This window comes from Lichenostomus cassidix, chromosome 1, assembly GCF_008360975.1.
Source record: "Lichenostomus cassidix isolate B80296 chromosome 1, HeHo_3.0, whole genome shotgun sequence".
NCBI classification, from domain to species: Eukaryota; Metazoa; Chordata; class Aves; order Passeriformes; family Meliphagidae; genus Lichenostomus; species Lichenostomus cassidix.
In genome coordinates this window covers 7,150,825-7,167,707 of record NC_139479.1, presented here as the reverse complement: position 1 = coordinate 7,167,707, position 16,883 = coordinate 7,150,825, and the positions used below count along the sequence as shown (strand labels likewise).

The 16,883-nt window shown below is 41.7% G+C and overlaps 1 protein-coding gene across 1 annotated transcript; it reads left to right on the top strand.

The window, feature by feature from the left end:
• The first annotated feature begins 3,902 nt into the window (after window positions 1-3,902).
• Window positions 3,903-15,379, top strand: ATP6AP2 (ATPase H+ transporting accessory protein 2). The gene is made up of 9 exons (XM_085048985.1): window positions 3,903-4,053; window positions 6,790-6,920; window positions 9,135-9,257; window positions 10,628-10,723; window positions 10,915-11,052; window positions 11,356-11,409; window positions 12,172-12,321; window positions 13,360-13,476; window positions 14,291-15,379. The coding sequence occupies exons 1-9, from the start codon at window positions 3,975-3,977 to the stop codon at window positions 14,483-14,485; spliced, it is 1,083 nt and encodes a 360-aa protein (XP_084905111.1). The 5' UTR covers window positions 3,903-3,974; the 3' UTR covers window positions 14,486-15,379.
• Window positions 15,380-16,883: the final 1,504 nt, after the last annotated feature.

Sequence of the window (16,883 nt, the reverse complement as noted above, 5' to 3'; positions counted from 1 at the left end):
ATGAAATCCAGTGATAACACAGCAGTCCAGTTTAGACCACTGGTGGGCTCTTTGACTCAGCCTTTTCCTCATACTCCCTCTTCTACCATCATGTCACCCATCACGCTGTTGGTACAGACAGAGCTCGAGGCAAAGGCAGCATCCAAGTGCCACGTGAACAATTCCTGCTGAAGACATTTCTGCACAGCACACTACTGAAAGAGCCAGAGAATGCTGGTATTTTGCCTACAGCTGGCACTTTGATTTTGCTACTAGCAGTATATGGCTTTATAAAAATTATTTCTGACCTAATGTGCATGTTGTCTCAATTCCTCACTTGCCCTGAGCAGAAGCTCAGAATGAAATCAGTTTAATAGAATAATTTTACTGCGTGTAGATTTTGTCACAAGTATTGCTTACAGGATTACAAAACTCACTCTCTTCAAAGCACAGCTGGGATCTAAATTAAGCCTAGAGAAAATAGCTAGAACTCTGCCAGCCTACAAAGTGATGGTATTATTCTCTTATATTGGGCTTCACTGACATACAGATATACCCAATGGGCACTAGAAACTGGTACAGAGTTTGTGAGACTTGACTGTTTCACAATAAAAAATATTGCTTCTATTTATTATCTTCCCAAAGAAGAAACCAAGATGAGAACAGGAAAATGTAAGACAGAGAATTCTTCAGAAACCATGTTTGTGCTGTGATTTCAAGAAGAATAGCAATTTGCGTAGCAGAGAAGGAATATAAGAATATTCAAATACAGAACTCTGATTTCTCTATTTCTAGAATTACATTATAGTATTCCTAGCAGCAAGTGTTCAGAAAATAGGAATGTGAATGCCAAAGTCTCAAAAATACAATTACTTCTGCAAATGTGAAAAAAATAACATGATACCCTTTTGTTGTGGTATGACTTTCAGAGTGAATGCTTTATGGAAAACAGTGTCAAGAGATTCAGACAAAATTTGAAATGATGGCTAACATTCATAGATATGAAACACAGAGATAGTAACAGTTATAAGAGAAACAACTTCTTCAAAACAGTCTTATTCACTCTGGCACCTTCTTTTCCACATCATATTTGTAGGAAATCCTTAATTTAGATGAAGAAACTTTTTCCCTCATACAGTCCTTTCCCTGTTCTGCACTTTCCACTACCTTCCCATTTAAGACACAAACACATCCCCCCAGTGCCCTCTAGTAGTTTCACAAACTTACTGCCTTGAGTCACTCTTCTTGCCTTATTTCTATGCATATTTTGGGTGCAGATACAATCTGAAGAGAAGGAAGGGTAAGGGGGAGGACAAAGCATAGCTGCAGTTCATCTGTACTTCAGACTACAAGGTGCAGGAACCATGTTTTCCTAGACAGGAAAACTTAGTGCAATTATGCTAAAATATGCCCAGTAAATGGCACACTACACTTGCAAAGTCAAGTGTCCAAGAGACTGCAAATGCCAAAAATAAGGCAACCCACATAACCTTATTCCAGGACCCATGGGCTTACATGCTGTGGTAGCATTATCAGTTTGCAAGACAGAAAACTATCTTTTTAAAATCATCATGCCTTGCTCAGTGGACAAACCAGCTTGGCACACTGAAAAGCAATCATTCAGTATCTTTGTTGTTCAGTGATCCAGGCCTTCTCTCCCGTGTGCTTTTCTAACACTGTTCTGAAAGCAGAAAAACCCATCAGGAAACAACTATTTTGATCATATCTTTGCCACAGTATTCAGGTAATCTCACAAACATTTATTTGCATTTATTTCACAAAAGCTATTATGCAGTGTGTGTTTTGTGATGCACAATACACGAATAAGTGAGGAATAAGGAATGAGTGAGTATTAATTTGAAGTGCTCATAACTTGCTTGGCTGCTGAGTTTTAGAGTACCCTATGCATCTGGCATGAGTTTCATATTCAAAGTGTGATTTCCACCTGGCAGCAGTAGGAGAAGGAGCTCCTCTTAATTTATGCAAAACAGCTCACAGACAATGGAGGGACTCTTATTGCCACCTATGAAAAGCTGGGTTTAAGTGATTTGCCCATTGTCACACACCATCATATGGCACTGGCAGGGATACAACTTCACTCTCTTTAATACCACTTGTTGTAAACACACTTTCATTTTACTACCTGCATTCCCCAGCCCACTCGCTCATCCTCCTAGACAACCTTATTTTTTTTTTCCCAGGAAACGTTGTTCAGTCAGATTTTCAAAGTATTTCTATAGTTGGCTGGAATTTCTACATACACAGCAGAATAGCGCTGGCCAAAAAGCTGTGTGGCTAGTAATACCTGGCATGTTCTGCACATAAATACAGTCTTACCATGTGGATGTGACACAGGTACTGTGTTCCAGCTAAGCACATAAAACACTCCTTAGCACTGCTGGATTTCCTGTGAACTAACACACATTGCTTTCTGAGGAATTCAGGATGGAAAAACCCACTAGAAAGCAACTATTCTGAATCAGGTAATCTCAAGCAATTATTTGCATTTATTTTACAGAATCTATTATGTGGTGCTGTTTTTGTGATGCGCAACACAGAGTAAGGAATGAGTATTAATTTGAACTGCTCATAACACAGTTTTACTAACAATGCCCTCAGAGGTCTTCACCTCCCATGCTATGTGATAATTCACCCCCAAAGCCTGCTTTTCTACGCCTTTACTTGCAGAGAGCCTCATCAAGATCCTGGAGCCTAAAAATGTACAAAGACCCCAAGAAATACTTGGAGCTTCATCAGTGGGTCAGGCTGGAAGGGTCACTGTGGGTCATCTGGTTTCACCTCCCTGCTCAAGCAGGGTCATCCCAGAGCACATGGCACAGGATTGTGTCCAGATGGCTCTGGAACATCTCCAGTGAGGGAGACTCCACACCCTCTCTGGACAATCAGTTCCAGTGCTTGGTCTCTGCACAGGAAAGAAATTCTTCCTCATGTTCAGGTGAAACTTCCTGTGCATCAGTTTGTGTCTGTTCCTCTTGTCCCATTGCTGGGCAGCAGGGAGCAGAGCCTGGTCCATCCCTGACCCCTCCCTGCAGACACTGACACACTGGGATGAGGTTCTGTTTCAGGTATCTCAGGCTGAACAGGCCCAGCTCCCTCAGCCTTTCCTCAGAGAGATGCTCCAGTCCCTTCAGCATCTTTGTCACTCTGCTGGACTCATTCCAGGAGCTCCATGTCTCTCCTGGGCTGAGGAGCTCAGAACTGAGCACAGCACTCCGGGTGATCCTCACCAGAACACCTCCCTTGATTGTGATGGTCATAGCGTGTTACAGGAATATGAAACACACACTGAGCAATGCGCACCACCTGCCTGTTCTATTACAGGCGGGGACAGCTGAAGTGAGAGGAGCATGGCTGGGCAGGCATTGCATGTGTTACTGTGGATGTTCTCAACAAACTTTAAGGATGAAACCACTGAAGGCAGGGACACAGACATGGACAAGGACACGGACAAGGACACGGACAAGGAAAGACACCACGACATCCCCCCACGCCCTCACACCCCGAGACCCCCTGGCCACACGGGCGCCGAGAGGGGGGAGCCGGCGCCTTGCTTTCTGAATGGTGCGTTCAACTGTCAATCACAGCCTCGCCCCGCGCAATTGCTGTCGGACTGACCGGCGTGGGCGGGGCAAAGCCTGATCTCTCGCGCTTCGATTGGCTGGATCAGCTGTCAACTGGCTCCGCCTCTTCCGTCTGGGCTTACAGTGCGGGTACGAAAATGGTGCAGAGACTGTTCGCGATCTGATTGGTCATGTGGAAACGCCACTCAAGCTCAGACTCCGCCCCCAGCGGGACAGCTGACCGCACAGCCCCGTGATACTGCCGTGGCGTGCTGCGCCGGTGATTGGTCAGCTCCGCTGGGTCCCGCCCACTCGCCTGGAATTTTACACGCGGATTGGCTGCGGGGGCTGTCGGTCAGCGCGGTGGGCGGGGCGCTCGGGTGTCTGTCCGGCGGCGCGGCCCGGCGGCAGCTGATGGCGGCCATGGGGCGGTGCGGCGGGGCCGGCCGGGCCCTGGGGCTGGCGGCGCTGCTGGCAGCGGCCTGTGTCGCCGGTGGGTGAGCGGGGACGGGCCGGCGTGGGGGAGAGCCGAGGGGAGCGGAGAGGGCCGCCGGGCCGCTGCAGGGGGAGGCTGTGGGGAAGGGCCGAGCCGCAGCGGTGGGGAAGGGGCGCGGGGCCGGGCGGTGAGGGGGAAGGTGGGGAGGCTGTGTGTGTCTGTGTGTGCCAGGGTCAGCACCCAGCGGGGGCTGTCATCGTGCTGCGGCTCCCTGCGCCACCCCCTCTGCCATCCACCTCCGGAGATGGTGCTCGAGCCCTTTCATCCTTTCATCCTGTCCCTTTCAATCCAAGGACTGCTTCGTGTTACATTATTAATTTCTGTGGCTTTATTGTGTAAATTCTTTATATAAAGCTATTTTTCTAATTATATCACAAAGTTACATAAATGTAGACAGTATATCGTATGTTTTCTATAATGCACATGTATAATTATATGTAATGTGTTATTTTATTGAATTCATTTATATTGTTTATAATTCTATTAAAACCCCATTTTATAAGCTAAGACAGAGGGATTCAGATTAGATATTAGGAAAAAAAAAATCACTGCCAGGGTGAGGCATTGGAATAAGCTGCCCAGGGAGGTGATGGAGTCACCATCCCTGGAGGTGTTTAGGACGTGTCTGGATCTGTCACTGGGTGATCTGCTTTGGGGGTTACAGTGGCAATGCTGGGCTGATGGTTGGACTTGGTGCTCTTAGGGGTCTCTTCCAGCTTTGATGATTCTGTGATAGACACACATAATTTTGTTACTCTGTCCAAATTTCCATGTTTTGCTGAGCTGTTTCTGTGGTCACTGTAGCCTCTCTGTTACCTGCTGTGAGTCAGGCTTGTGATGGCACTTCCAGGCCCTGTAGATATTTCTCACTCAATATTCTTTAGTTCTCCAGGTTCACGAAGGCTTTTGAGAGCCTGAGGTACAACTTCAGCAGGGTAGGAATTTGGTTAAGTATTCTGTAAGCAGTTAGAGAGAATCTGCTGGTGTTCCCAACTTCAGATTCAGTTTTAATTGTTGTAATCTTGAACAAGTCTAGTGAGGGAAATTCAATTGTATATGCTCTGATTTTGTCCACCTGAGCAATCTTGCCCTAAGCCAGTTTGTCCTAAATAACATGTGTGACTCTCTAACAGCTTTCTGGAGAGCAGCAAGTGAAATCCTGTGGATTTGTAGCCATTTTGTAAATTCTTACTTAAAGCTGATCTGGAAATATTTCTGTCATTTAAAATGTGGGTTGATCCACCATTAAAACTCGTAGGAGGCCACTCAAGGAGCACATCAATTTAAATAAAAAATTCTTGAATCTGCACCATGGCTATCAATTGCTTTGGCCTCTTTTCTTGCCTTTCTCCCCCTTCCACAACCTACATCTCAGTACTTTGTCCTTAGGTGTGTTTATCATAACACAGCTCAGATTTACTGACAACATTTTTATGCATGATCATGACCCAGGCTTTGAAACAGCATCTTCAAGGTCACTTTAGTTAAGTAAATGTTAGGAAAGTTTTTAGCTGTGCAAAACATCAATTTACTATTGCATTGTTTTTGTAAATAGCCTTTAGATTTGTAGATGACCTGTGTGTTGCCACTTGGATTGGTAACCAATTTTCAGTGCTCATATGAATAAATACTTTTATTTTCTTTAGGCAGTTACCTTATTCATGTAATTTTGAAGTTTGCAGTCAGACTCATTATAGAATTAGAACTTGAACTTAGAGGCCTGCAAATAGTTATTACTCTATTACTTGGTTTTCTTGTATCAAATCAGTTTTTTGATGGAAGCCTACTCAGACAGATCATTGGGGAGTGTATGCCTGAAATTTTGCATTGTGCATGTTACTGCTTATATACACCAAATAAGCTTTAAAATTTATTTAGATAAATCTTGGTGTACACAGTATTGCAGCTTGAGTGACTTTAAAATAGGAAGCCAGGTTGAAACAAGCCCTTCTTTTGTCTCTGTGGAGTCCTTTCTGATTTTATTATGCTGTAAATTACCATCATCATAAAACAGTTTAGAAATGAGCGTTTAGTCAACTTTGCTATCCAAGGTAATGGGGAAGAGAGTGAAGGGGGATCCCAGGTAAGTGAAATCCCAGGCATGAGAAGTGTTGCAGGCTGTGGCTCCACAGGATCAGCTTAGGTCCAGCACTGCATCCAAGGAAGACAAACATCTCACAGGGCCATGAGTTGGAGGAGGCAGAGCAGGGACACTGGAGCTGTTCTGCAGGAGCCAGGTTGTCCTGGCAGGGCCTGGCTTAAGCCAGCACTGACAAATTCCACTGGACTTCCTGGCTCTGTGGCTCTGCCTGTTGCCTGCCTGAACAGAGGCGTTGTGCCAAGCAGTCCTGGAGGCAAACAGACCTGTGTTGGTGCATTGTGAGCTCAGCAGGATTTCTGGAGTCTGTCTGGCTCCATTGACACTTTGCTTTACCAGGCTGGAACTGTAGTGCTACCTGCAGCTTGTTACACAGAACTGTGCTATGCTGTTGTTTGAATAATTGTCCTGCTTTTGTTAATATGGATCTGTTCATTCTTAGTCGTTGCTGTATAGAAACCTTGCTTTGTATTCCAGAACATTAAAGTGATCAGTTCTCATTCCTTGCTTTCCATAAACTCATAGGCATGAGAAGGAGGAAGAACTCTTTGCTCTTTCCTAACTATGCTCTTTCCCCATGTTATGAAAGCAAAAGGTTGTAGGAGCTCTGACAGCTTTTTCTGTTTGTTTTTTAGGTGTCTGGGGTGGTGAATTCAGTGTCTTACGATCACCTCAGTCGGTTGCTTTCCGGGATGGAAGTTGGCCGATTCCCGGCGAGCGGATCCCAGATGTCGCTGCACTGACCATGGGCTTTTCTGTTGATGAAGTATGTGCCAGGTCTTGATTGTGAAACACCTCTAAAACTACAGACCTGCTCACTCAACATGCAAACCTTCCTGTCATGTGCTGGAATATATAAAATATCACCCTGTTTATCTTGAGGAATGCATGACTTGTCAGAGGTGGTTTCCAAGATAGAGCTGTGTTGGTCATATGAGCAGCCAGAGGCTGTGTTAGCTGGCTCATTTGAGTCACCAGCTGTAGAAGGAAGCCTGCAGAGGCTTTCCAGTGCTGTTCCTCAGTTCCTCTGAGACCCAGCTGTATGCTGTATCCCCCCCATCCATGGTCACAAGCTGAGAATCTGTGGAACCACTGTCAGTTCTTGCCCACAAGCTCTCTGTAGGGCTCTGCTCCTGAGTACTCTGAAGATTGTAAGAAATGGCTTGGCAAGGCAGGCATTTTGTCAGGTCAGCAAGCCTGTCTGCTGAGCAGTTAGAGCAAGTAGCTTGGTTACTTAGGAAGCAATTCAAAACATTAGAAACATGATTTGTGGTAGTGTTTCTCCACATTAAGTACTCCAGGACAGCTTTAGCAATGTTAAAGTGGGCCACATGAGCAGGAGCCCTTGGATTGATTCCATTTGCCTACTGAATTTTTTGCTGGGCTTCAGCAGGGATGAATGGCTGTTGAAGCAGTAGATGAAAGTGTAATAGCCAGATATCTTTGGCAGTGTCTGTGTGCATCCAGATATTGAAATCTGCAGGCTGAGGCGTTCTCACAGTGCTGGTGAGGGCAGCATTTCTTCCATACATCAGCTAGGAAAGAGGTCTGATAAGGCTGGTTTGAATGCAAGGCTGCTTATCCTTGCTAAGCATTTGGAATTTGAAAATACCTTTCTGTCAATTAATTCTGCTTTTTTTGTCATCAAACTAGTAACAAACTTGTATGAGTAGTATGGCTAAGGAGTAAATTTTGATTATTTATCAAGAAAAACTAGTATATTGGATGGTATTGTGTGTGTTGCATGTAAAGACACCCAGCAAAATGGTGGGTTTTGGCCTGTTCTGGCCATTTGGCATCCTGGTTATCCAGAGATATGTCATGATGATCATAGAAAAAGCATTTCACTTGTCACTCTGTGCCTTTGCCACAGCTTGGGATTCATTTGTGATGGGTCTGTAGCATCCTTTAGAAATATTTTTTTATTAGTATAATTTCAAATCCTAGAAGCAGGCAGGAAGTCAGGTTTGAATGATTATTCAGTTCAGCCCTGGAACTGAGAGTTACTAAAAACACTATCCCTAAGGCAGAGATCACTGTGTGGGCAGCTTCCTGCCCTGGTAAGGAGAGTACTCTAGGGCCCAGGTACTCCCCTTGCAGCTCACCAACAAGCTTATGTAGTCTAGGACCACAAGCTGACAGTGCAGTGAGGCCACTGGAGAGAATTTGGAATTCTTACTGCATTACATTGGGAATTCTCAGAAAGAGTCATTCAGCATTCCTCCCTTGTTAAAGGAAAACAAAAACAAACCCCGTTTTTGTCCCTGATTATGCTTTAAGTTTTTCCTTTGTTTCTGTTAGGTGATACAAATCATAATGTCAGTGAGATTTAATTCTAGAATTCAATTAAATTTGCTTTAAAAAGAAAAGAGCAGTTATGTCATTTACATAAATGGGGAAATCTGTTTGCCTTTATTCCAAACAGATGAATTTGTGTTTTCTACCTAAATAAACCAGTTGGGTAGCCTCCACTGTGCTTTTACTGATTTGTAATTGTAGTAAGCTACTGAGAAATCTTTTAATGTTCCTGTGCAAATTTCTGCATTTTAGTTTAGTTGCTTGTTGTTGTGATTGACACTTCCCTCTCTTCCTCTTCCTTTCCACCCTGTTTCTTTCTTGTACTGAAAATACCAAGATGTTAGTGGGTTTTTTAAGTTCAGCCTTCACTTACTAAATACAGACCGAACTATTTATAATTCAATTATGGAAAATAACTGCTCATGTATCCATTATATATAATATTTTCTTAGTGTAGACTTTGCTATGAAGTTACTGGCAGCTTTTAAACTAACAGTTCCTTCATGATTGACTGGAGGCATTACTCAAGATGAAATCAGTCTAGTATTAACTTACTTCCCCATGAAATCTCCAATAGGCTGCCCTGCACAGAGGTATTAACAGGATAATAATATGTGCTGTGACAGTGGGAATTTCAGTGTATTTCTTGTGAAATACAATTTTTATTGCTGTTTTGTACTAGGACCTCCCCTGGCCTGGGCTGGGAGTGGGTGATCTGTTTCACCGGCCACGAGCCACTGTGCTGGTGACAGTGAAGGGTGTGGACAAGTTGCCTGTGAAAGGATTTTCCTACCCCATTGAGAACGTGAGTATCCACATTTGGAACTGTCATATGGCTCCTGGGACTCCTGTGGTCCAATGACAAGTACATGATTTTCTGCTGTAACCCCTGATGTTAACTTATTCCCTACTTCAAGTGAAGTTTGTATATCCCCTAAAATGATGGGTCAGGCTGTCTAGATCAATAATCTACTCAGGATTCTGTACAAGGTAGGAAACCTTTGAGATCACTCAGGGCTTCATGTGTTGAGTTCAGTAACTGTTTGACCAAAGCATGGTTTTTTTGAAAGACAGCTAATTTGAATATTTGTATGAGTACACTTCTTCCCACAGTAACTTAATATTTCATAGTCAAAATTATTAAGTTTTTGCTTCAGCTAAGTGTGTGATAGCATTTTATATGGTTTTGATTTTTGATGTACTGTATCGCCCTCTAAGTGGTCATTTGAGTTTTCCTTAAGTACTTGACTGTGAAATACAGTACTTAGAGACACCATCCGTTATACTTTATCAAGAAGATATCATCAGATGACATTAGCTATCACTGTCTGTCTTTGCTAAGGCTTCTCAGGCTTGTTACAGCAACACAGAATCCTTTAGGTTGGAAGGGAACTCTGGAAATCCTCTCATTGAACACCCTGATCAAGCAGGATCAGCCAGAGCAGGCTGACCAGCACTGTGTTCAGTCAGGGTATGAGCATCTCCACAAATGGAGATTCCATGATCTCTGGGCAACCTCTGCCAGTATTTGACCACCCGTGGAGCAAAAAACTTTAACTGTGTTCAGTAAAATTTCCTGGGTTTAAATTTATGCTGTTGCTTCTTCTGTCATAGGACACTTTAAGTAGTGAATGGAAATGTGCCATTCTGCTTCTGTTTTTGAAAAAGCCCACAGTAGGTGTTCAGAAAAACTAACAGTTCTATTAGCTTGCCAGTAATGGCACTACACTGTGCTAGCATTTCTTCTATTTTTAGTAGGGTTTCTTATATGTCTCTTTTTTTGTTTCAGCAGTTGGTCTTTCTGCTGGTATATTTTCACTCATCAGTTTTCTGTGGTTCATAACTTTCCATTTGCAACAAGAGTGCTTCCCCTGTTGCATTGTTCTGTACTTGTTGGTCTTGTTTTACTGATAAACAAGGCTATACTCTAAGCCTAAATAAGGCTCTTAATTCACAGTCATGGTCCCTTAGAGTTGTTAGGAATATATTTTGTTGGCATGTATACAAATAAAATGTCTGTTCATAGATACACAGGTGAAGTTTCCTTTTGCACATAGGTTCCCATTATTTATTATCACTTTGGAAATATGCATCCCTTTTACTTTTCCAGACTTCTTTAGTTAAGATCAGTAGCCCCTGTTTAACCCAAAAATCTAACTAGTCTTTGTCTTCCAGGCTGTTCCTTTCAGTCTGGACAGTGTTGCAAATGCCATTCATACCCTGTTCTCTGAGGAAACGCCCGTGGTGTTGCAGTTGGCCCCCAGTGAGGAAGTGAGTATTGCTTCGGTCCTGGTTCTAGGTGCCCCAAATAATGAAACCCCTTTCCACTTGTGTGGCTGGAGCAAAACCAGTTGATCACATGGGATTCTGGATTGGAGATTGCAAGCATGATTGATTTAGTGTGTGACTGGAGAAACTGAACAGGAGCCTCTGTTGTCTGTAACCAGTGGCTGTTCCTGCAGAGAGTGTACATGGTGGGCAAGGCCAACTCTGTGTTTGAGGATCTCTCTGTCACACTGCGCCAGCTGCGGAACCGCCTGTTCCAGGACAGCTCCATCCTCAGCTCCCTGCCTCTCAACTCCCTCAGCAGGAACAACGAGGTAAAACAACATCATCAGTGGGAACTTTGATTTTTTTTCTCAAATATCCTTAGTTAGCTTGTGCATTTCTCCTTTTTCGCTTTTTCTTCCCTCTTTCTTTGCCCAAGAGAGCCAACTATAATTTTTGCTAACTGAATTAACTAAGTTCAAAGGTTTTTACGTAAGTAACTTTACTGAAAGAGTTACTTCCTTCTAGCATGATCTGATGTTATAGCAGACATAAAATACTTGCAACAAAAGAAGACTTCCCTAACTTGGGTTTCACCAAAGGAACTACCTGTCTCTTTCTGCCTTTTCCCCCAGGTTGATTTGCTTTTCCTGTCAGAACTTCAAGTCCTACATGATATTGCAAGCTTGGTAAGGTTTTTTGAAACATTTTCCTCTGTCTTGTGTCACAAACTTCAGACATCTTTAAAGGTAGAGGAGCCGTAGCTGTGAGGTAGAACAACTTGGTTTTGTCTTGCTGGCTAGAAATGCTGCAGTTTAAATAGGTGGGCAGATGGGATTAAATTCCTTGTTTTCAGGGCCTGTTGTCTTGTGCAGGCAAATATCAGTACTGCATCCTCTCACCTGTATAAGAGATGCAAGAGTGTCACTACTTTCCTTTGAAATAATTTGGATTGTATTGGTTGTGTTTAATGACAATGGGATGATGCTCCTTCAATAAACTAGTACATGGGCAACACAAGGCAGAAGTTACAGCTGACTCAGCTTTGCAAGTGCCAGCTTCAAAAAAAGGAAATGATAGTGTTTAAGTCTTGTAGTTACACATTTTTCTTTTCTCTCAAGTTTTATTTTATAGCAATTACAGAACAGAGATTCTGATGTCAATAAGTATTTTATTTCTTTTTGGTACAGCTCTCTATTCCGTGTATGTAACCTCATGTTAGGAACAGATGCTACATAACGATAATCTGCTTTCTTCTGCAGAACTGAAAAAAGGAACAGTTATGGACATCTTCTAGTTAAATTGGCAAGAATTCCACTTCCTAATTAATATGGAATATGACTGTAGAAAGTGAGGCTGGATTAGTCCAAGTAAATTGGTTTTGTGAAATGTGTTTTTAAAGTAACCTGTGTATGAATTAGTTTCTTTCTGCCCTCAATGTTGTGCCAAAGCTGTCTCGACACAAGCACTTAGCCAAAGATCACTCTCCAGACCTGTATTCCCTGGAACTGTCTGGTTTGGATGAGATTGGAAAACGATATGGGGAAGACTCTCAGCAGTTCAAGGATGCTTCTCAAATTCTTGTAGACTCTTTGCAAAAGGTATGTTTTCTACCTAATGAAATCATGGTAATACTAAGAAAATTATTTTCTGTGTTAACTACAAATCAGTGAGATATCATTTCATTAGTGATGGCTTGCCTCATGCTTGTTTTTGTTCTGTTTTGGTTTTTAAAATACTGTTGTTATAAAATTGAATGTTACAATTTGCCTCTCTGGAAAGTGTTAACATGATTCTACAATGTGTTTAGATATTTTGCATAGAGGAGTAGGGGTGTATTGAAACCATATATCAACATGACTTGATATGTTTGTTTTTCGTAAACAAACACCTTGCATTTGAAACCACCAGCATGTCTCACAAAAACTGACTCTTGGAAATGTGGAAATATCTTTATCCCAGGGTGCAGGGGTTAGTTTACCCTTGCACACAAAGCCATGTAAACCTAAATTTCTAAGACTTTAAAATAACTACTGTTCATCCATCAATGTGCTCCAGAAAGTAATTCTTCAATAGGTCTTATGTAATCATTAGTTAAATTTTTATTAAGATCAGTCACTTTTGAGAGTTTCCAAAGCTTGATGAAAAAGCTTTTTAGCATCAGTTTGCTAAGCCAAATACCTGTTTTCTCTAAGCATTGCTCTTTGGTCTCTTCAACCTTAAACAAATACATTTAAATATTAGATGTATTAACATTTGGACCAGATTAAAATATTCAGGTTCATAGTTTCCCAGTGAGAGTCTGAGAACCTAAATATGTTGTTGGAACTGACAGACACATAATTAGGAAATGATGTGGGGATGGACCTTTTGTAAAAGGGATGAAAGGGTAAGTTTCAGCCCAGAAAGCAGGCACAAGCTGCAGTCTGCTGAGCAGTGATTGGGGGTTTGAAAGAGGCCTTGTAAACCAGGGGAACGTTGGCACTTAGTGAATTTCTAAAATAGTGTAAACTTTTTTACAGCTTTCTGTAATTATTCGTGAAGCCGTTATCTTCTGTTTTGAGACATTTGCTAACAAAACTCTGCTCAATTCCTGGGTGTGGTGTAGGCTTTTGATTCAATCACCTTTTCTTTTCCAGTTTGCAGATGAGATGTTTAATCTGTATGGTGGGAATGCAGTAGTAGAAGTGGTGGCTGTAAAGGAATTCAATTCTCCCCTCTCAAGGAAGACTCGCTCCATTCTCCAGTCTTCACAGGTAGTAGAGGCACACCTTTCTATATCTCATTTTGTAAAAGTGATCCACATTGTTTCAGTTCCTCACCTGATTGTAACTTTTTTTTAATGTACTAAAATAGTGACTATGACTTAGGTGTGGGTGCAGCTTACTTACTTGCCTTGATCTTCACTTAGTCATCCAGTAAGTTCACTTGAGGAGGGCTCTGGAGATTATCCAGTCCAACCTACTGCTCAAAGCAGGACTAATTTAGGATTTAGATCAGGTTGCTCAGGTTCTTGTTCTTGGAAAGTCCATGACTGGAAGTACCACAGCCTCCCTTGCTGCAAAGCCTTAACCACTTCCATGGTGAAAACTTTTTCCCATATGCCTTACTAGAATTTGCCTTTCCGTGTTGTCTCCCCAGTGCATGCAAGTCCTGCCTCCCAGCTGTGGGAAAACATGTTTTCCTTGGCTTGCTGGCTGGACTTCAGACAGGCCAGGATGCAGATGCCCTGTGGCATTCCAGAGGCACACTGCTGGCTCCCATTCCCCTTGTCCACCAGCAGCTCCAGTCCCTCTCTGCAGCTGCCCAGCTGGTCAGACTCCAGCCTGTGCTGTCACCTGGGTTGTTCTGCCCCAGGTTCAGGACTTTGGATTTCTTTTTCCTGTCACCCTCTTCCTTTGGATTCCATTAATGCCACTCACATTATAACTTTAGCATTCTGTGCCCTTGCATCAGATTTTTCTAGACAAAAGTGCATTTCTGCTATTTAGGTTGCTCAGACTTTGGGTGGAGTCTGAATGTTTGGTGTGCCAGCTCACTTTAAAGTAATAAATATTTTCTTTATTGCAGCCTGAAAAAGAAAATCCATATAACCTTGCCTATCCATATAACTATGACTACTCTGTAATCTTCAACATTATTCTGTGGATGATGATAGGTCTTGCTTTAGCTGTGATAGTTATCTCCTACAACCTCTGGAACATGGATCCTGGCTATGACAGCATTATTTATAGGATGACAAATCAGAAGATAAGAATGGATTGAACTGCACTGTATTTCAGCTCAAGAAGATGAAGAAGAGCAAGGTCTCCTTTAACCTGTGTGGAAAACAAATATTCTGACATGGTTAATTGTGGAAGTTTTTAAAAGGTGTATTTATTTCTAAGTATTTTTTCCCCCTCTCAAGACTATTTTAAATGTTAGTAGTAGCACCGGATTGGATGTAGAAGTTGAAATCTGCTTGTTTAAAAAAACCAAAACAACACTCCCCAGCGTAATTGTTATTAAAGTAACATCATTCCATTTTTTTTTTAATCTTGTAACATGAGTTTTTGAAATGCCCTGTACTGCCTGTGCCTGTGCAAAACAGATGAATTGAAATTACAATAGCAACATGTTGTTTGAAACTTTTACACTGGAAGATTAGACATTATAGCTAAATTGTTGTGCTGTATATTATGAACCAGCTGTAAATGTTTGATGTAAATATTTATAATGGTTATATGTAAGTTTCAGAGAGGATAGTAAATATTCTTTAGTAAAATACTAAATATGGAAATATTTCTATCAGACTAGGACTCTAGTAGCACAAATGGCATTTTGATCTCATGTTGATGGCTCAGAGGTGAGCTGTACCCACACAGGATCCTTTCCCCAGAGCTTTAATGACTGGGAAATGAATATCACTGGTGTGGCTGGTCTATACAGTGGAGTCTATAAATCCTGAAGTAGCACCAGTCTGGTAATGGTCTAATGTCAAGTACAGTTAAAAGTTCCTGTTATGATGCTTCATGTTCCTTCCATTTGTGTGGATGTTATCATAAAAAAAAAATCAGTTCTTTTTGATTATAAGAGTGGACCAACACTTGATTTAAGTATACCTGGATTATAGTCCTGCTTCAGCCATTCAATAAAACAGAACAATTGTTCTGGAATGTATTTATTCCTTGTGGTTTTGTAGATCTGGCTTCTTCTGTTTGGTATTTGTTCAGCTGACCAGAGCTGATATGTGACAGTGGCCCTAAGCCTGCAGCAGTTTAGTTTTAACTGTCCTTCAAAAGAAAGACTGTCTTAGATGGATTTTTCTAAACCAAATAGGCAGTGTAGTTAAAACAAGTGGTTGATCTCTGGCTTGGGTCTTTTTCAGAACTGCCTCCTTAGAAACTCATTTGCTTTTGTGGTAAAAGATCTTCCAGACTACAGCAACATGAATGGAAACTACTTTTTTTATCTTCTTGTCCTCTGATGTGCTTAATTTTCCTTACTGTTAGGAGATAATTGTTCTACTTCCAGAAAAGATGTTCTCACTGAATTAGTCTCATTTACTGGAATGTCTGAATTGGTGGCATTGAAGTCATTCATGTCTTGGAGATCTTGGACAGCAATTCAGGTTGAATTGAGCAAATTGCAGGCTTGCCTGAGTCCAAGAAATCCAGTTCAGTATATGTTACAATCACTTGAAATTACTTTTAATGGCATTTAAAGTTAATCTGGATGATTGATATCAGTAGATAGAAAGGAAGAGTTGCACTGACAGTTTCTGTGACAGAGATGTAATTATTGAATATTCTGTAACACACCATAGCAGAGTGGTCAAGGGAAAGCTCTCAGCCAGGTGTGAGAAGTAGGACACAGTGATTATGTCAATGATTGTGATTAAATTTATTGCTAATACAGTAAATATTGTCAGTGCAATATCTGTATAACAACTCTTCAAATTTGTAACAATGGATTCAGAGGTTTGATCAGATTAATAGTCCACTTCTGATACTGGTACAGAGGTTTACAGGAGCTAGTTGATTAAAGGGATTGTATAATTAAAGGTAAGTATTTAACAGCTACATTTTAGTCAGTCTGAAGTTGGCAGTGTAGAATTTGTCAAATGCAGGACCTGCCATTGAGGTGGTCTCTGCCTGTCAGCTCTCTCCCAGCTGCTGGTGGATCTCTAATTTTACTCTTTAAAGCTGGTATTAGACTACTTTGGAGGGTAAAGTGCAATTCCCACTTCTGTTAGTGTCACATTTGTTCCTTCTCATGGCTGTAGGCCTCTAATTGGTTCTAAAGGTGCTTTTAAGCACTGTCATATGTGCTGTGTCTTAAATACAAAATGCTGCATGCAGCACAGACTACATTTTGAACCACTCCAATGCCACTGTGCTTTAGTTAGAGTTAGGAAAGCCAGACACACTTTGTTATACAACAGTATTGGTCCATAACTGCTCATCAAACAGGCAATTCTAGTTCTGATCACTGAGCCAGGAACAGCCTTTTCATACTTAGAATTAAGTTAATTAGAATGAAAGTGCCATCAACAGCACCAGACCTACTCTTGATTGGTCTCTTAAAATTTTAATCACCCCAAGAATAAAAATTGTGAAAAGATTTATGTGATATGGCAGAAATCACAGGTTTTGGGTTATGGAACTATGAGGAAAGCAGCAAA

Bases quoted from the DNA above. Each gene is read 5' to 3' on its own strand.
- ATP6AP2 (XM_085048985.1), top strand. From the start codon at position 3,975: ATGGCGGCCATGGGGCGGTGCGGCGGGGCCGGCCGGGCCCTGGGGCTG. The intron at 6,921-9,134 runs GTATGTGCCAGG...GTTTTGTACTAG, and splicing joins TGGGCTTTTCTGTTGATGAA to GACCTCCCCTGGCCTGGGCT. The intron at 11,410-12,171 runs GTAAGGTTTTTT...GTTGTGCCAAAG, and splicing joins TACATGATATTGCAAGCTTG to CTGTCTCGACACAAGCACTT.